General features: G+C 35.8%; 1 protein-coding gene and 1 pseudogene across 1 annotated transcript in view; one reads left to right on the forward strand and one right to left on the reverse strand.

Annotated features, from left to right (window-relative positions):
• Positions 1-7808, reverse strand: part of LOC105532172 — a 15110-nt pseudogene extending 7302 nt beyond the window's left edge.
• The window catches only part of PTPRC (protein tyrosine phosphatase, receptor type, C), a 132271-nt gene that overhangs the window by 48084 nt on the left and 62461 nt on the right, over positions 1-21726 (forward strand). Inside the window, exons 3-8 of the mRNA XM_011970254.1 lie at positions 8507-8533; positions 13232-13429; positions 16093-16233; positions 18924-19067; positions 19845-19919; positions 21026-21052. Coding sequence (XP_011825644.1) covers positions 8507-8533; positions 13232-13429; positions 16093-16233; positions 18924-19067; positions 19845-19919; positions 21026-21052 — 612 coding nt within the window. The remainder of the gene's footprint in view (positions 1-8506; positions 8534-13231; positions 13430-16092; positions 16234-18923; positions 19068-19844; positions 19920-21025; positions 21053-21726) is intronic.

Genomic DNA, 21726 nt, shown 5'->3' on the forward strand with positions numbered 1-21726 from the left:
ATGTTTAAAGGAAAAATATATATATATATATATATATATAGAGAGAGAGAGAGAGAGAGAGAGGTGTGCATAATGTCTGCTACATAACATTTCAGTAAACTATTGCTATCATTATTGTATTGACTGATTAAGCTAATGGAGGGTAGAAAAGACTGTTTCCTGTGGTTTTCTGAAATCCGAATACCTGGTTTGTCACTGCCCAGAGTGCTTACTCCATAAATACTTGATAATTTAATATGATTTGTTAGAGTTATTGTCTGTGGATCACATAGCAGATTTCCAGCATAAAGAAAAGTGTAATTCTCTTATTTTTATTGTATACTTTATTATTATCATGCATTGCTAAGAAAGGAAAGCCATACATATCTGTTTCAGCTGACCCTTATTTTTTGTCTTGATTTGCTTTTTTACACTTTTGTACAGCCTTTATGTTTATGGAGGTCAAGTATGCATTCTCAACCTTCAAAACATGCTATCATTCATTTTAGTGCAGATGCTGAGAATAAGTATTTATTTCATCTATTCTATTTTACCCTTCTGCCCTTGTACTTTTCCCAGATTTGCAGAACTAGACAGGTTTAAATTCCCTTGGAAATAGCATCCCATTTTTTTTTAGGGGGGAGGGAGAACGGGTGGTATTTAAAGCCCAAGTATGTCTTTTGAAATGCCGTTTTCACTCAAATTGATTCCTAGTTTTTGCTGAAATCTCTGATCGGGGACTTAGGGGTGTGACTTCAAGGTAACTTTGATTTGTCATCATTTAAACATTTTGAGTTGTAAAAGAAACATATTGGGAAAGGTAAATTCAGTAACAATACATGTGTTAGAATAACACAGCTTTGAAGATCAAATGTTCTGTTATCTACATTTTCATCTGTTTAATGTATCTAGTCAATTCCATTGGTGATTCACAACAGGATTATGATGGGAAAAAGAGCTCTTAGATAATTTACAGATTTTTAGTGCTATGGTGCCACCTACTGAAATGTTACTAAATACTTCTTTGACTAACGAAAACTCAAGGCTTTTAAGTTTAAAAAAATGTAAAAAATTTCATCCCTAGAAAATGAAAGTTAAACTATAGAATGTAGTAACTGTAATATGTAGAACACTAGATATTTTACTGTGTTTCATTTCATATTGATTTGATGTGTTCATAGAGTTTGAGAGAAAGCTCAATGCAGTTCATACTTTGATAAATAGTGGTGCCTTTTCTTTATTGTCACACACCTACACATGTGCCCTCTTAATTTCCATTACTATTTCACATATTTTTCTTTACCTATTTTCCACACCTTCCCAGTATTGTTCATAAAGAATGTTTACATATATTGTAGTGTAATTTGTATTAAATAATCTCTAAATATTAAATAAATATTTATTATGCACTAGTTATTAAGTACTTTATGCAAAAATGTTATTTGCTCTTCCCAAATCTGTTTGACTCCACTAAGAATATATTGTCACTTTTAAATAATACAGGAACTAGGGTACAGTACAAGGCTGTCTACATACATAAAACAAATTAGGTAGCTACATCAGTTCATTTGTTTTGCACTGGACAAGCAGAATAACATTTAACCATATACTCCAGTCTAAATGGATAGGTCATGAAATAGTTGAATATCTTATACGACCAATCTTTTTTGTTGTTGTTTTTTGTTTTTGAGTCAGGGTCTCACTCTGTCACCCAGGCTTGAGTGCAGTGGCACCATCACATCTCACTACAGCCTCAACCCCCACTCCTGGGCTTAGCCTCCCAAGTAGCTGGGACTATAGGCACACATCAGCACACCTGGCTGATTTTTGTGTTTTTAGTAGAGATGAGGTTTTACATGTTGCCCAGCCTGGATCACTTGGCTCAAGTGATCCACCTGCCTCTCCCTCCCAAAGTGCTGGGATTCCAGGTGTGCACCACTGCACCTGGCCACAACCAATCTCATCAGGTCTTTTTTTCTATCAGTGAAGATTCAGCACAGTAGCTTCTGTCTATGATTTTAGTAATGTTTGATAATGTTTGCACATATGAAGTGCAACAGACAATTGAAGTCATTGCTCATGTAGTTTAGGAAGAATTAAAATATGATAGAGACATTAATAAATTATTGCAGATATTTGGTTGTATAGTTTTCTCTAAGTAGTTAAGTATCTTCACCTACCCCCTACCTTATTTAATATATAAAGGCATTCTCCACCAAAGTATTTGTTAGTGTACTGCTAACATTGATATAAAAATCATTAGATGGGTTGATTCCAAGTCTTTGCTATTGTGAATAGTGACAGACTGGATTAAGAAAATGTGGCACATATACACCATGGAATACTATGCAGCCATAAAAAAGGATGAGTTTGTGTCCTTTGTAGGGACATTGGTGCAGCTGAAAACCACCATTCTCAGCAAACTTTCGCAAGAACAGAAAACCAAACCCTGCATGTTCTCACTCATAGGTGGGAATTGAACAATGAGAACACTTGGACATGGGAAGGGGAACATCACACACTAGGGCCTATTATGGGGAGCAGGGAGAGGGGAAGGATGGCATTGGGAGTTATAACTGATGTAAATGATGAGTTGATGAGTGCTGACGAGTTGATGGGTGCAGCACACCAACATGGCACATGTATACATATGTAACAAACCTGCACGTTGTGCACATGTACCCTAGAACTTAAAGTATAATAAAAAAAAAAATACAGGAGCAAACACACACACACACACACACACACACAATCATTAGATCACTTTTTGGTGGGCATGTCCTTTAGATGCTATGTAGGTGTTTTAATTAAGCTATTTTATATAGGTCACATTTAGTGTGTTCCTACTTTAAGACTGCTAAAATTTTTAATATTAAAAAGATTGAAAACATAGACTTATGTAATCTAGTGCACATGGCTTGTGAAAATTGATATGTTGCTTCAAGTTGGATCACTCTAGTGTCTACATTATATTCTTAAGGGCATTGGCTTACATTTTGAAGTAGTTTTTAACTTTAAATTTTTATTTTAAATTGATTCTATGTGTTTTTCTCAAGGACAAAAACACTTTTCTGTCATGGATCATGTTGACTAAAAGTGTTACCAAAACTAAAAATCTGTTTATAGGGATTTTATGACCATGAGGGCAAGTGAGTTTAGTCTTACACTAAGTCTAAACAGTGATGCTGAAGTCTTGGAATTTTGTTTTAAAAAGATAAAATGGTGTGGGGCGTGTGTGTGTGTGTGTGTGTGTGTGTTCACGTGCATATTTGAAACAGTATACAAAAATAAAATAATACAGTGTAGCCTAAAAATCACTCAGTGGAGGAATTTAGATTCATATCCAGTGATAAATCGGTGTACAAATAAACACATATTCAATTCAAGAGGCCTTTATGCGAAGTAAGCATGAACATAGAAGAAAGGAAAATGTTAGATCTTTATATATTATGCTGTTTTCCAAGGATATTAAATTTTGCTGCATTAAAGATGAAAAGATTTGAGGAAATTTTGAATATGAAGCGATGATGAGTTCAGAAAAAAATATATATATATATGCCCGTTATTCTGTCCTCTAGCTCCAGAAACTTCTTGACATCTAAACAAAAAGTCTGTAAATTTTAGTAATTGTGCTTGATATTAGTGTGATTTGGTTGACTTTCCTGTCAAAACAATATTCTGTAATAAATTAAGTCGACACACCTCTGAGTTTTCTCTAATATTTGTTTGTACCATTATAGAGCATTCACTCAGCATATTATGATTTAATCTGCATATCTATTTTTAGGGTCAAGGTTATTTTAGCATTTGTAGCACTACTAGTAATTTACTTGCAGTCAAATTATGATTAAGATGCATTTTTACTTAGCTTATGAGTTTTTAATAAATAACTTCTCTAAAAGATTTTCATACTTAAAATTTCATACAAAGAGGAAAGGCTGTCAAGACAAGTTGATGGGAAAAGAGGGATGCCTGATGAGTGAGAGTATGGCCTGTAAAGTCAGACAGGCTCAGGTTCAAATCTGGCTCGCATATACTAAACTGGTCTTGTGAACTTGGCCAAGACACTTGACTTTTCTAAGCTTCGTAGGGTTTTTGTGGTGCTTAAGAAAAAAACATAAGCAAAAGACTTAGTATAGTGCCTGGCACCCAGTAAACACTCAATACATATTAACAATTAATAATAATATTATCATTTTTAAATTATTATTTAAAAAAGTAAATCATTAGAGACAGTCTTCTCCATTTTGGTAATTTACCTCTTGTCCTTCTTTTCAGAAGTTAGATTAAAATACTATACATCATGTATTTCTTTTAAAAAACTCATTGCTTTTGGGTCACTTGGAAGTTTATTAATCTCTCTGAGACATGGAACATGTATGTAGTCTGATGCATAGTGTACTGGTTGGAAACAGTTCTAGTATATTTACTCAGGTATTCACAGTTCTTTTGTTCAAAAAGAAATAGCTTCACATAGTGTCCCAGCATTTTTCTTCTCATTTCTGTAGTAAACGGATGATGAATTACAATTTTCTTCTACGAAACGCTCTCTATAGTTGGTGACAACAAGGTAGTAAATCAGAACAATAGAATATAGTGGTCTGTGGAATTAGTGGTGCAGGTAACATTAAGATTCCTCTTTTCTCTGTCATCAAATTTACTTTCTGATTTCTCCTCTGTATTAACTGATCCAATGGCTTCCATCATTCTGAGGAAAAAGTTCAATCTCCTTTTCAAGGTCTACAATGCTTGCTCCTTGACTCTTCTTCTAAAGCTGTTATCATCAGATCTGTTTGGTTTCTCCTTTGCACTTACTCATGCTTAAAAGAATCCAACAATTACTTATGAATCACTTCTTATACACAAAACTCTTGGCTACAGCTGCTTCTCTTTCTCTCCTCCTCTTCCTCTTATTATGTGATTCATGTTGATGTTGATGGGAGCAATTTTGATTATTAGTCTTAATCAGGTGTATCCATGAGTGAAATGTCTTTGCAGATAACTAGATATATGTCTCTTATGGATTATAAGCTTTTCCAGGGCAAGGATCATGCTTTGATCATGTTTGAACCTAGTCTCTAACAGCATGCCAGCACAAAAATATATGTTTCTCGAACCTAAGTGAACTAGATTAACTTGTTTCAAGTTCCAAGGAATTAGGTGCTTGCATGAGAAGGGGCATATCAACATAATTTTAGATACTTAAGAGCTCATGTATTTCTCAGATAAAGAAGATATATGTGTTGTATAAAGTATGTTCACACACTCAAAAGCAACTTGGATATTTTAAATTTGGCGATATGCTGTGTTCTTCACAAACAACAAAGGACACTTCCTTTCATTTCAAACATGAGAGGTATTAATTATTACTATACTAATATTTTTTTCTTATTACCACTTTTGCAAACCAACACGATTCTAAGACCTTAATTTAGAGGGAAATAAGAACAAATAAGAAGAGTGGGAACACTGTTAATGAGAAAATAAACATAATAATAGTTTACATGAAACAGAAAGATAAAAGTTAACTAGATAAGAAAAGGGAAAAAAATACAAACAATATCAATTAAAAACAATATTTAAGTATGAATTATTAAGAAAAAGAGAAATACAATGAGAAAATAAGAAAGTAAATATGTTAATAATTATGTATCACCCATCAATGATATAAAAATACATTTTACTTCAAGGAATAAGCCAGGGAATGTCATTGAAAAATACTGAGTGATGCTCCTCTGACGGCAACTCTGAAGGAAGAAAACGTTTTCACATCAGTTTGTTCTCAGAAGACAAAATATAAAGGCAGGAAGTCACCTTAAGTATCAGCTAATTCACTCTTCCATCTGATCTCTGATTCCCTTTAATAATCTGAGTTTGTTGTCATTTGGAAAAGAACTTTAGAATTTTTTAAGTAGGCATTTACTAAGATGAGGGATGAAAACATTGCACTTCACTGTAGACTGAATCTAGTTCACATGATGCCAAGAAAGCTGCTCTTTTCAACATTTCCACAAACCCAGATGATAAATCCAGTTGACCCATGTTACTCTCCCATGTTTATCCCACATGTTAATCCCCATATTATTTCACTTCAACCACTTCCTTCTTGAATTACCCTCTACTCTTTATTCCTGTTTGCTACAGTTTTTCTCCTACTTGGAAAATTTGATTACCTATGCTGGCTCTCTCCTTAATATTCACTGAACTTCAGGATTCTATCTTAGACACTGTTGCAGGAAGTCAGGGACCCCGGACAGAGGGACTGGCTGAAGCCATGGCAGAACAACATAAATTGTGATGATTTCATGGGCATTTACTAGTTCCCCAAACTAATACTTTTATAATTTCTTACACCTGTCGTTACTGCAATCTCTGACAAATTGTGTAGATTTCATGGACATTTACCACTTCCCCAATCAATACCCTTGTGATTTCCTATGCCTGTCTACTTTAATCTCTTAATCCCATCATCTTTGTAAGCTGAGGAGGATGTATGTCGCCTCAGGACCCTGTGATCATGGCATTAACTGCACAAATTGTTTATAGAGCGTGTGTGTTTGAACAATATGAAATCTGGGCACCTTGAAAAAAGAACAGGATAACAGCAATGTTTGGGGAACAAGAGAGATAACCTTAAATTCTGACTGCCAGTAAGCCAGGCAGAACAGAGCCATATTTCTCTTCTTTCAAAAGCAAATAGGAGAAATATCGCTGAATTCTTTTTCTCATCAAGGAGCATCCCTGAGAAAGAGAATGTGCCCCTGGGGGTAGGCCTCTAAAATGGCTGCTTTGGGGGTGGCTGTCTTTTACTGTGGTAGACAAAGGGATGAAATAAGCCCCAGTCTCCGTAGGGCTCCCAGGCTTATTAGGACGAGGAAATTCCCACCTAATAAATTTTGATCAGACGGGTTGTCTGCTCTCAAACCCTGTCTCCTGATAAGATGTTATCAATGACAATGGGTCCCCGAAACTTCATTAGCAATTTTAATTTTGCCCCTTCCTGTGGTCCTGTGATCTCGCCCTGCCTCCATTTGCTTTGTGATATTTTATTACCTTGTGAAGCATGTGATCTCTGTGACCCACACCCTATTCGTACACTCCCTCCCCTTTTGAAAATCGCTAATAAAAACTTGCTGGTTTTATGGCTAAGGGGGGCATCACGGAACCTGCTGACATATGATGTCTCCCCCGGACACCCAGTTTTAAAATTTCTCTCTGGTACTCTTTCCCTTTGTTTCTCAGACCAGCCAGCACTTAGGGAAATAGAAAAGAACCCATGTTGAATATCGGGAGTGGGGTTCACCCAATAGGACTCTTCTCTTTTACATAGTTTGGTGATCTCCTTCACCTCTGTAGCTGTAAAATGTATCTGTATGCTGATCTATAGCATCAACCCAGATGTATAGCATGAGCTACGAACCTCTGTGTTCAAATACTATTAAACATTTTCACATGGAATCTCAAGCAAATTCCAATTCACCTCTCTCTACTCATTGTTTATTATTTCTTAAGTTCAGTGAAACTACAACTCACTAGCATGTTAAACTATCAGTCGAGATATTTTCCATATTACTCTTTCTCCTTTATTCTCACTTGCAAGGATTTACGAAGTCTTGGTGCTGCTTAAGCGTTTCATAGGTCCTTTCCCCATCCTTTCTTTTGGGGTACAGTTCTTCTTATGTAGAACATCATCTCTGTCTGTTTTGCTTTGGTTTTAGTCTCCTGATTTTTCTGCCCTCACCTTTGCTCTCTAATAATCCATTTTCCATTTCCTGAAAGGTTGATCTAAAATTCAAATGTTTCTCCATTAGGCCTCCCATTAAAGCCATCCCTCTAAAGGATATCTAAAGCCTGTAAGATAAATCCCAGCTTCTTATTCCTCTGGGACCAAGCTAGCTATATGCAATCCTTTAGGTCATACCTTAAATACATCCAAGAAACCCTCTGTATCAACTCCTCTACCAGCCAACCACCAACCCTGGAAATATAAATAAGATGATCCTGTTATGTGCTCCTTTAGCACATTCTGTCTCACCTGTCATCACGCTGTATTGATTGTTTTTGTTCATATCTCACACTAAATTGAGCTCATTGAGGGCAGGGAATTTTTATATGTTGGTCATATTATATCCCTAGCATGTAGCATAATGTCTAGCACAAAATAGGTGCTCAATTAATCGTCATTATCTAAATAAATGAATGCATTTGGGAAAAAAATGTTTCAAAAGTTTTTCAAAAGTCTTTTGCAGGTTTGAAATTAATCCTGATAGTGATCCTTTAGTCTGTTATGTTTCTGATTTAGCCTGGGCATTCAAAAAATAAATAACATAATTTTGACATATTTGGGCTTTGTAAACATGATATTAAGAGAGGGAATATAGTTTCATTAGGGTAAAAGCTACTGAAAATTGCCACTTGGTGAATGTTCTATCATAAGCTTGAGGTACATGTAAAAATCTAATATATGTTTACATGAATATGAATGAAATTTGAAATTTTCTAAGAGATTTTTGTTTCTTCTTTGCAGGGCAAGGCTTAACACCTTCCCCCATTGGTAAGAATTAATATTTGCATTTTTACTAATTTTATATTCTTGTTGCAAAGTTTATATATTTAATAACAATTTTCTATTATTATCACTGAAATTATTTTTAAGGATAAATTTTATAATCATGAATGATTCTTGACATTCACTTGTTCTTAAACTTTCTGCTTATATGTTATAAAGTTTAATAACTACCTAAACATGCTATTAAATTTATATATATATGTTTTGTGTATAAATAGTAACTTTCCCTGAACTTGACAGTAAATCGCACAACAGGTTTCTACTCTCTTTTAATATTTTAAGACTACAAATAAATGCATTTAAGTTAGATCACAAAATTTTATAGTCTGAAAGCAGGTTAAGAGTTGTCTATCTATGTTATAGATATGTAGATAATAGGTTTGTATATGTCTATATTTCTTTAAGAGTATGGTGCGTTTTTCAATGGTATACAAAACCTTTGAGACTATTAAGATATTTTTACATAATAATTTTCAAATTCTACTGAACAATTCAATTAATAGTCCTAATAAATGTCTTGATCCTGAGATAAATTAAATTTAAAAAATGGAGATGCTGCAAATAAATTCATACATAGTACATGCAAAATAAGAGAGAAAATTAAATTGCAGATGGTTAAAAAATCACATCACTTAAATGATGTTACTGAAAATGTATTATTTATTTCCTGCATAATCATATGGTTGACAGTACGTATTAAGAAGGTAAGTAAATTGATGAAAACAATTTTGATTTAATATAGTAATGCACAGTCACAACTAATGTACATTCAACATATCATGAAATTGGGTTATTAAAATGATTATTTTTGTCATAAATAAAAATTCAGTCCAAATGAAGAAAACAAATAACCATGAAAATACTAACAAAAACACTTCTGAATCTGCATAAGAACTATATTTCCTTATTTTAAAAAGAGGTCTAACATAATTTTACAGTTTTTTAGCATGACGGTGATGTTTTATAAATAAATGAAAGTCATTCCTGCATAGTAGATTGTGATTGGTTTATGCCACCTACTCAAATGCAACTTAGTATCTCCAACTTTTACAGAAGATTGATTCATCTCAACCATACCAGCTGGTTATTTTTGCAGGAAAGGGATGGGTATAAGGTAGAATAGGGAGTGATTTTTTAAAATGGCAGATGACTCATCACCTTATTGAGGGAGTTTCTGTTACCTCTGAATTGACTCTATTATGACAAGCCTCCAAGTGATGAAACCAGGTAAGTTAACACTGTTAACCAAAATGCAAAGGAAAGTGGTCTCTCCCAAATACTGGCCACAACAATGTCATTAATGGAAACCAGGAGAATTTGCAAAGTGGAGGTTCAAGAACAATGTGGAATTGGCAATTGAGTCAGGTTTTCTAATTTTAAATTCTTATTTGTGAACGGGAATGTGAATTGAACTTAAGATGTGTGCAAAGATATGAAGGAGAGTGGTTCTCTGAAAACCTTTCTTCCTACACCTGGGACTGAATTTGCTTGGCCAGAAGTATCTTCAGGAATGCTACTTATCAAAATAGCATGGTACTGTGTATTAGTCAGGATTCTCTAGAGGGACAGAACTAATAGGAGAGATGTGTATATGAGGGGTAGTTTATTAAGGAGTATTGACTCACAATCACAAGGTGAAGTCCCACAATAGGCTGTCTGCAAGCTGAGGAGCAAGGAAGCCAATCGGAGTCCCAAAACCTCAAAAGCAGGGAAGCTGACAGTGCAGCCTTCAGTCAGTGGCCAAAGGCCTGAGAACCCTGGCAAATCACTGGAGTAAGTCCAAGAGTCCAAAAGCTGAAGAACTTTGAGTCTGATGTTCAAGAGCAGGAAGCAGCCAGCAGGAGAAAAAGATGAAGACCAGAAGACTCAGCAAGCCCACTTCTCCTGCCTTCTTGTGACTGCTTTTTCTAGCCTCGCTGGCAGTTGATTGGATGATGCCAACTCACATTGGGCGGAGTTTGGGGGAATTGTGGGGAGGGTCTGCCTCCCCCAGTCCACTGACTCAAATGTTAATCTCCTTTGGCAATACTCTCACAGGCATACCCAGAAACAATACTTTGCATCCTTCAATCCAATCAAGTTGACACTCAATATTAACCATCACATACTATTATAAGGAGACTGTTGCATAATTTTCTTTCTGGTCTGTTTGTAATTCACATCTAATAAAAGAATGATAGTGGACGATAAAGGGAACTTGTTGCAACATTTCTCCCAAAGCAAAAGGGATCATTGGAAGCCCGCAGACACCAGAATTGGTTTAATCTAAAAATAACAAATTAATAATTGTCAATCTTTTATAATGACAAAATTACAATTGTCATTATAAAAATCATCTATAATGATGACAGTGACTTAATGTGAATAGAAAGAATTCTAAACTCTCTGCTTCCTTCCTCCCTCCCTTCTTTCCTATTTTCTTTACACCACCTTACTCCCACCCACTTCTCTTTTCTTTTCTTTTCTCCCACCCTCTCTCCCTTTTTTTTTTTTTTTTTTTTTGAGACAGAGTCTAGGCTGGAGTGCAGTGGCGCTGTCTGGGCTCACTGCAAGCTCCGCCTCCCGGGTTCACGCCATTCTCCTGCCTCAGACTCCTGAGTAGCTGGGACCACAGGCGCCCGCCACCACGCCCGGCTGATTTTTTGTATTTTTTTAGTAGAGACGGGGTTTCACCGTGTTAGCCAGGATGGTCTCGATCTCCTGACCTCGTGATCCACCCGCCTCGGCCTCCCAAAGTACTGGGATTACAGGCGTGAGCCACCGCGCCCGGCTTCCTCCCTTTCTTTTATTCAATGCATAGCAGATGAAAAAATATTAAGTTAGACCTGATTTTATACTGAAGACTAGAGGTAGTTACTATCCTATTACTGTACTTAGTTGGATATGCTGGCATGTAATTATGGGTAAAAGTTTGATGGATTTATTTGTGAGGTATTTGGTTATAAAAATCTAGAGACTAAAGTTTTTCTTTGGAAAATAACACACATAACAAGTCTATGATCGTTTTGCATTTCTGTAATCACAGAATAGTTCTGCAATATTTTGTGTATATTGACATTGCTGAAGTACAATATAATTAAGATGAATTTTTTCTGTATTTAGTAAAAATTAACTTTAACTTTGATACTAATGAATAAAGCTGTTTTTTAATACTATTTCCATTTTCTTCTCTATTGAGTAATATTGCAATTTTCATTCTTAACTCTTTTCTGTCCTATCATCTCTACTCCTTTTCTAGTTTCTCTCTCATTCTCTCCCTTTTTCCATATTTATGCCATTGTCTTTTACCCAATCTTGTTGAACTGAATTAATTATTACTTGTTGTGTGATATAGCTCAGTTTTTGCCTAATTAAATATTTTAAAATATATTTTTTTGCTTTTCAAAAAGTAAATATACGTTAAGCAAAAAAAAAAAAAAAAAAAAAAAAAATTTAAATACATCTTTATAATCCCAGCATCCAGAGATCACATTAGTTTTTTCTTTTTTAACAAATTTGGTGCATTTTTCTATTCTTTTATAAAGAAAACCGCTTTTTTCAGTAAAAGAGCATGAAAAAATTTTAAAGGACTTTAATCAGTAGTGCTAATTTGCCCTGCAGAATATTTTTTTTTTAACCATTGTACACTCATGTCAACTGTGCATAAACTTATTCCACCACTACATTGTGATGTATTTTCCTCTTTTTAAAGAAACTTGAACTGTGGAAATTATTTCAGTATTTTAACTTGTATCTCTTTGTTATCATGAAGTCAAAGACATTTCTGTAGACTTTGGTTGTTTGTAAACCTAGTTGTGAGTTTCGTTTTTCAGTCCTTTATACACATTTTCATTGCTTTGTTTGCATTTAATTTATTTTTTTAAGAATCCATGAATAGGCCGGGCGTGGTGGCTCACACCTGTAATCCCAGCACTTTGGGAGGTCGAGGCGGGTGGATCATGAGGTCAGGAGATCGAGACCATCCTGACCAACATGGTGAAACCCTGTCTCTACTAAAAATACAAAAATTAGCTGGATGTGGTGGTGTATGCCTGTAATCCCAGCTACTTGGGAGGCTGAGGCAGGAGAATCGCTTGAACCAGGGAGTCGGAGGTTGCAGTGAGCCATGATCACGTCACCGCACTCCAGCCTGGTGACAGAGTGAGGCTCTGTCTCAAATATATATATATATGTATATATATCCATGAATAAATAGAAGTTTTGTCTTTCATTTTTTTTTCTCCTGAAACCCTAGCTCTCCTAAAAACCTTCTAACTTTGCCTTTCTTTATCCTTTTCTTTATCTACAACTTTTTAATTTTTTTAATCATCTTTACCCATTATGCTTCATCCTTCTGAACACAATTGCTTTGGATAGGTGAGAAGTTGCTTTCAATTTCCTTTCCCCATTGTTATCTTTAGCCGACGTTCTGTAACTTGTTTTAGATCTGTGTCTATATATTATATGTATCTCTGTATGCATCAATATTTGTATGTATGCATGTATATTTGTGTATATATATTTATGAATACATATACACACCATATACATATACTTATGTATGGTGTGTGTGTATGTATGTGTAGATATAGGTACATATACACTATAATGGACTGGGAAGTTAGTATACTGGGATGAGCATACATTTGGGATATGATTCACATATTTATTTTGTCCTTCTTCCATTTTCCATTAATTTAACAGGACCGAGAACGACAAAGATGCCCAGTGTTCCACTTTCAAGTGACCCCTTACCTACTCACACCACTGCATTCTCACCCGCAAGCATCTCTGAAAGAGAAAATGACTTCTCAGAGACCACACCATCTCTTAGTTCAGACAATACTTCAACCCAAGTATCCCCGGACTCTTTGGATAACGCTAGTGCTTTTAATATGACAGGTTGGCACACAAAAATTGTTAACTTAAATATCAGGGCAATGTCATTTAAAAAATTCTAAAGTTATCAGTACAACTTGTCTTTAAATTATTTTCACAGTTTCTGAGGATGTGATTTTGTTGAAGTGCAGAAATTGCAGGAAATTAGTATCTGTGAAATATAGATCGACCAAAGTAATTAATGCATGTTGTTAGGGAGTGCAGAGAGAAAAGGAAGGAGGCAAGATCTCCAAGGACAATCAGGAGGGAAATTTGTTCTAGTATCCTCTGATCTATACACACTCTCCATGATTCTCCCGCTTGGCTTCCTGCCACCCGGACAGATGAGAATTTCCCAAGTTCAGAGATTATCAGTCCTGCTCTCCTTGGAAGGTGCCTTAAACGGGAATCTTCCCATTTCTTTGTTTCATTCTAGATTCTCTTTATCCAAAAATTGTTGAAGATAGAGAATGTATTATTTTTAAATCCATTCTGAGAATTGACCACCCAATTTTGTTATATGAGTTTCTTTTAAGAGCATTTGCATTATTGAAAACATTTTTAATTAAGGTTGTGAGTTCTACTGGTAAAATAAAAGGCAATGTAGCCATGTTCCCAGAAGAAATCAGATTGATGTGAGAGATATTTTTGCCAAGGAGGGACACTGATGCTCCTTACAATGCTGTTATAAGTATATGCTCATTTAATGTTTAGCAACAGGTCTGCCAGTGTATTCAGTACTCAAATTTACTATCAGGAGAGTGTTCATGCTTTCCTGAAATAATGTGTTATGTTGACATTTTTTTTGGGCAAACAGGTTTATAGACATACTTTGATAAAAGATACTAAGCTATTTGAACTGTTTAACAATGCCATTTATCTTCATTTGAAAAAACAAGCATATATAACACCATCACAGAAATTTTGTTTAGGGTACTTCAAAGTATTTTGAGTACCATACTGATGAAGTTTATTGGATATAGTAAGCAGTTAAATAAACAGTCAGTGCCTTCCTACAGCAAGTACAAGACTGTGCATTTAATCTTCCATTTGTTTCCCTGTCACCATAGCAGAGTAGTGACTAGGTTCTGTCTAAACACTGTAAAAATTTGAACACATTGCCCAAAATTTTTACTAAAGGAAGGCAAGGATGAAGGTGTTGATGACTAGGTAGAACATCTCATGCTATTTTATTATTTTGTTTGTTGCCTGAGTAGTGTTACATAGAGTTTTCCTTTTGAAGGTTCTGTATTTCATGTCACATATACGAATAAAAACGTGCAACATTCCTAACTTTCATTTCCACATTTTAAAAATCTAAAACCACTTAAGCCATAAATTTACAGATAGAGCACAGTATGAGAAAGGTTTAAAGTAGAATAGATTGAAAATAAGGATGAATAATTTTAAAATACTGATTTGCTCTAGCAAAATAATACTGATGGTGAAATTACCTAGAAAAGTTTATGCTTTCAAATAAAAACACACTTTCTTTTCTAGAAAATAATCTTTTCATCAGGTCATATTTCAATTATCTATTGGAATAAAGTCTGTATGAGTTATTTAATTTATGATTGTGATTGATTTATACTGCTGAATGCAATTTTTTCATTTATTGATATAATTGGGGTAAAAATCCTTTAGTCCATATTTCTAAGAATATTATATACACTATTCAAAATTGTTCATTTTTGAAAATGGTTACAATAACCATCCATGTGCATAACATTAAATTTAATTGTGTAATTTTATTTTTATAAGAATAGTTGATGACTATTTCAAAACATTTTCAATATAGATGGGTATATGTGTATATATATTTGTATATACTGTTAAATATATATAAAATATATGTATGTATTCTGTGTGTATATACTTTAATCCTATATACACATACATATACATATATACATATAGGAGTAAAGTATATAAAGTGTATACTTCATATGTACTTAAAAGACACACAATGAAAATACCATCCCTTTAAATTCTGTTCCTTAAAGATACCTTTTTAACCACTGTTGTATATCCTCCAGGCTCTCAACATATGATTTTGTAAGTATATGAGAGACTATGTGTGTAAGCATGGACATGTGAGATTGTTTCCACATGTTTTCAAACACTAGATCTTATCAACCTTTTCAAACTCTGCCAGTATGCTAGTTAGAAATATTTCATGTTGATTTACATTTAAAAATTTGTTCGTAACACTGAACATTTTTTCATATACCTTTGGACCCTTGTGTATATTAGGTAGATGTTTGTCACATCTCTTGTCCATTTTTGAATTTCTTCTTTTCTTTGTAATTTGTAAGAGATACTAGTATATTGGAAGATTCCTTTCTTATTCTGCCTACAAAGAAATGTTGCATCTGTCAGTTTGTAGAGTTGATGGAGAATTCAGAAAGCTCATAGTGATTTGAAAGTCAGTAATGCCACCTGGAAACACGAATTCTCTGTGGCTGCATCCAGCTCAGGAAACCTCCCAAGGATATGTAAATAGAGGACTCAGGTGCCTGTCACTTTCCAGTCAAGCAAATTTAAATACTGATAGACACATTTTAACAGATACGCTCACTTCACAGTTTGGTAAACTACAATCGCAATTTGCTCCTTATAACCTCTTAATAAATTATTCATCTCCAGTGGGGGAAGATTGATGTAATAATCTCACTTTCCTACCTTAGGTGTTTCATCAGCACAGACGCCTCACCTTCCCACGCATGCAGACTCGCAGACGCCCTCTACTGGAACTGACACGCAGACACTCAGCGGCTCCGCCGCCAATACCGCACTCAGCCCTACCCCAGGCAGCAATGATATCTCAGGTTTGCGGGTCCTTTAGACTTGTGCAAATATGAAGAGTGCAAGACGACTACCTGTATTTAAGAATGGTGTGAGGAAATCTAACCACTTATTTAACGTGCAGCTACTGTTAGTTGAAGAATTTGGAATTTCAGTCACTCTTAGGAATGTGACACCACAGAACAATTGTCTTTTTAGTAGAGATGAAATAATAATGAGAATTGTGAGGCTACAGAAAAATCTGCTCAGGAGGAAAGAGATATTCAGGACAGTCTATTTTTTATATATTTTAGGCAATTATTCTACAAGGAAAACTTTTTGTTAGAAGTAAGAAATAACATGCATAAATCTTTACTTAAAGACTTTGCACCAACAGAAACCAGGCTGAAGAGTGACTCCTATTATCAATGAAGGGCAGTGAGAAGTTGTAACCACAATGACACTGTTATTTACAGAATGAGAAAAAAGAAAGGAATGGTTTTGTTTCCCATTCAAACATCAAGAATCTTTCAGGATGGCATCTCTGTGTTTATAACAACAGTACAAAATATTTCCTCCCTTTTCTTTTCAAAATTAGTCTCCATATCACTTCGTGGTGCCCTTTTATATGCAAGAAAAACAAGTATGTTTTTTGTCAGATCACAAATCCACACAGTCGCATATGTAATTTCAGTGATCTGAACGCTTGAAAGTTAAAGATATAAATGGTAGACCTATGTAGCTGGCAGGAACATGGTCTTGCTTTAGGTAGGAATCAAGCACATCATATAGAATAATCATTATTTTGCAGTATTAAAACTGCGCCCTTGGCATAAAAGTCATTCCAGACAATCCACCCTCTTTAAACAAGTGGGAGAAGAGCCGCCCTCACCTGCCTCATTCCACTTAGTCCGGCTGCCATGGGAACCACAATAAAAATATTTGGAGCTTTTAGCAAACCTACAGAACCCGAAATTGTGGAAGGGAAGAAACTGGAAAATAACAAAAGGGGACTGACCCCTGGGGGCTAGTTGTCACACAGACTAGTCTGCTATGTCCTGATCCAGGAATTCTTCCGCTCAAAGTGGCTAATTCCACTGATTAAAAATCTATTAGGATTAATCAACCTGATTAAAATTGTAAATGCCACCCATTACCACAACTGAGAGTACCTGCATAACAAGAGAAAAGAAGTTTTCAAGTGAGGAGGAGGGAAGGTAGGGAGTTCGGGGAGGTTGAGAGTGGAAGCCTCAAAACGGCTTGGGAGCAGGGTCTGCTGGAGAGGGGAGAACAGAACAAGTGAGTGAGAGGAGTGTGGAAAAGAAGGTGGAAAAAGGCTGCTTTCAAAACTCTGCAGGGGGCCAGTTCTATGTCTGAATGAGTTTTTTAAAAGATGAATAAATGAGCTTTCCTCACTCTTCTACATGTTCTGCTGAAGTCCTCCTCTGGGGATCCAGAATGGAAAACCTCATGTTTATGTTGTTTATTCTGTTCTATGGTTTAGTTAAATTTCGTGGTTTAGCGGCTTTTGAAGACTGAGCTGAGAACCCATGCTCAATTATTTGGAAGATGCATTTTCAATTCTAATGGAATGTATGTGTGAAATTATAGACTGTACTGCATTTGTAACTGGTAGACACCTGCATGCTCAAATCAAAGCCATGTTCAGAACATGCATGCGTGTATCACTGCTGAAATACAGACTCTGCCTGCAAATGTGAGATTAATCTCACGTCATTAAACTGATGACCCCAGGGATCTTGACAGAAAATAACCCAACAAGCTCTTGAATAAAGGGTAGCTCATATTTATTTTGCTTTTTCCATGGCAACTAGCATAGTGCTAGTCATCTAGTAGGCACCAAATGAATATACATTGATTGCCTGTGCTGTAATTCTGGTTGTGATGTTGAGCAATGATGTAAAATACCTTACATAATTTGAAGCCTGACAATGAAAAGTTCTAACCCAGTACAATGTGCAGTTTCTTTGGCTACAACCCTAGATTCTATACCAATTAGCCCCTATGTGATTGGAAAATAAGAGAATGATGCCACTGTAATGTGCAGCTTGTTGGATTTCAAGCCAATTTGATTTTTCCTGGCCAGGGGAGCCTGAATTGTGAAAGTAGGATTGTAACCTTCAGCTGGAAAGGAAAAAAAAGAAAACCTTTGAGCTCATGCTGTGGCACAGGCAGGATCCCATTCAGCTCTATTTTAAGAAAATTAAAACTGAGCACCTGCTCCCAGGGATCCCTCCCCAGAGAGGTGTGTGCCTGCAAGGCTCTCAGCATGTATCAAGTTGCACTTCCTCCTGTGCCAACCTTTCACACTCAGAGCTCTACCTCCATCTACGTGGTCTCAGCACCACTAAGACAGCACCTGTCTCTACTGCTTTGATACATTTTTTATATTGCCTAAGGCAGCCTGCAGCCCAGCATTTTAGGCTTCTTGGGCTGTCCAAACTATATACATATATATATATATATGTTTTAAGTTGTGCTCTGATTATGAAGCCACATAGGTTTCCAGTTGTCTGCCCCTAAAGTCATCTTTCCCATAAGCCCTGGTGTTTTGGGTACGGTTCTGTAGAATATATGTGTCGTGGTATAGCAGAAGGGCTTGAAGGTTTGTTTCTTTGCCTTAACTTTAGTAATTGTGCTCATGTTGGCTATCTGACTATTGTCATTGCATGACAGACACAACTGACGGTACTGATGGCCCTTCTGATTGCAGATGTCTCAGGAGAGAGGAGTACAGCCAGCACCTTTCCTACAGACCCAATTTCCCCATTAGCAACCACCCTCATCCCTGCACGCAACAGCTCTGCTGCCTTATCTGCACGCACCTCCAACACCACCATCACAGCGAACACCTCAGGTCTGCCTATGGTGCTCTAGGTGTCTTCAGTTATAGATAATGAAATGGAAACTCAAAACTTTAATGCAGCTCTTTTATTTTGTGCCAAATAATATTTGCACAATAATAAAAGAGCTAGTTTCTAATCTAGTTTCTCATTTTACAAATGTTCACGTATTAACACCAAATTACGTAAAAGAAACTTGCCAGTAAGCTTTTTCTGGGCGTATTTTATTTTATTATTAACATTACAAAAGTCCATGGCAAAGAAGAATCAATAATAGGCCTTAATGTCATATAGCTCTGGGATCAAATCCAGTTTCTTCAACTTCCTAGCTGATTATAGGGCAAATTACTAATACTTTCTGTATGTCAGATTTGCTTTGTGTAAAAATGGACATAATAACACTCCTTTCAAAATATTAATGTGATGACTGAATATGTAAAATCTGGTATATAATAAATATTTAAAAAGAGTAATTGTGACCCTTATTAGAATCCAAATATGCAAAGCCACGAATGAAAGGGAAATGAATAGTTTGAGGAAGATTGCACATCAACTAAGAATTATATCAAGGAATGAATAGTTTTCCCTCAATTTATACAATGTTCAGTTTAAATAACTTGAAATAAATCTTTGATTCACTTTATTATTTTTAAAACAAGCAAACGTCAAATCAAAAGAGGACTCACAGAGAAAAGATTCCATTAGGAAATTATCTTTGCTAAAGAGTTTTTCTTTTACCTTTCAATATAACAAACACATTAACTTTTATTCTTCTGTTCATTTTCTTGCAGATTCCTACCTTAATGCCTCTGAAACAATGACTCTGAGCCCTTCTGGAAGCACTGTCATTTCAACCCCAACAATAGGTGACGTTACCCTCAGTCACAGCCACACAATCCCCACGTGCCTGGTGATGTGCTCTCACAAGGGCCTTCTACCCACTCTACCTCAGGCTGCTTTCTTTAAGTTGCATTAAGTGTTTGAATCCTGAGGGTGATGGAACAGCAGGAAGACATTTCTCTGCTTAGCAGTGCAACAGCTGATGAGATCAGGATGTAATTGTTACTGTCATAATCCATCAGAAAGCATGTGTGAGAAATAACCACATCTACTGGAACTTTTTCTCTCAGGGGTTTAGGTCTTAGTGTGGGAAAGAACAGGCCCATCAAAGGGGCTGTCCATTGCAAGCAGTGAGCAGCATAGGGCTGGTTGCAGAGTTCCAGTTAAGCAGTGAGAGGGCATGGAAATAAAGGAAAGAGACATTGACGGGTGGCTACAGCAATACTGGTATGTGTGAATCAGCAAGTAAGCTGATCAGAGCTTACAAGTCCACCATTCTCTCCACATTCTTCCAACTCAGAATCGAGATGAGCAGAGATCTCTTAGCTTACACAAAGCACATGTTCTCCCAATTATTCACTGAAATGCATACACCCACACAAGACACTACTCGATTTGTTGAGAGAGCAATTTGTTACCCTGGATCTAGTAAATGTGCAAAGAGCTTACAAAAGCTAATCTAGAGAATGAAGCAGTCCTTGCCTTTTCTCTGACTTTTTTTTTTTTTTTTTTGTAAACAAAAAGTATGAACTTCGTACTATGGGAGTTATAATTATATAAATTGACATCGAGACTAATCAAACAAATGAAGACCTTTAAAATATTTTTGGCTGTGTGAATCTTCAGCCATGTTGCCATACTGCAATTAGATGTGTACCTAAAAGTCTTAATATTGCTAATTGCATTTATTGGGTATATTCATGAAAAAGTTTGTAGAATTAGCTCACTCCTTTATAATGCTTTAAGTTTTGAAACGAAAACCTGTACTAGGCAAATTCTTCATATTCTGTTAAATCTAACTAGATAGACTTTGTGAAGCAGAAGTACTGTAAATCAGCTTTCCCCAAAATGACATGGAAGATAGTCTAAAGCAAAATTTTAGTAATTTACATTCTTTTTTCCTCCATTACAGCTACTACTCCATCCAAGCCAACATGTGGTAAGTTTATTTACTTAGAATCAGCATACCTCACTTTGGGATAGCACTTTAATTACATCTTTCTTTGTTCCAAGCTTTCAGGATCCACTAGCAAGCTGAACTCACTAGCTCTAATTTCTTACCAATGACTAGTCTCAAATTTTAAGAGCTAGTATCTCTTAGTAGTAAGATGTTTTGATTTTATATTCAGACCTAGATTTGAGTACCAGGATGTGTACTCGCTACACAGGGACATAGAGTTGGGAATGATAAACACTGGGAAATACAAGAGCGATGATGGAGGGAGGAAGGCAAGGGTTGGAAAACTAGCTATATTGGGAACTATGCCTACTTCCTGGGTGTCGAATTCAATTTTACTGCAAACCCCAGCATCATGCAATATACCTTTGTAACAAACTTGCACATAGAACCCTGGAATCCAAAATAAGAGTTGAAAACTAAATTTTCCAGTTAGACAACTTTGGTAAAGCTACTTATTTTAGTTTAGGTATTTGAAAAAAAAATGAAATGACAGCAAGTTTGTTGGTGTACGGGGGAGGACAAGGATTCAGTGTGATGATAAATATAAAATGTGGATAATACCTTCAAAGCTTATCAAGAAGAAAAATCTCTCTCTCTTTCTCTCTCTTTGTGTCTTGCTTGTTAGGGGCTGGTTCAAAGCAGATACTTGAAAA

This window comes from Mandrillus leucophaeus, unplaced genomic scaffold (genome assembly GCF_000951045.1).
Source record: "Mandrillus leucophaeus isolate KB7577 unplaced genomic scaffold, Mleu.le_1.0 Scaffold938, whole genome shotgun sequence".
In the NCBI taxonomy this organism is placed as follows: Eukaryota; Metazoa; Chordata; class Mammalia; order Primates; family Cercopithecidae; genus Mandrillus; species Mandrillus leucophaeus.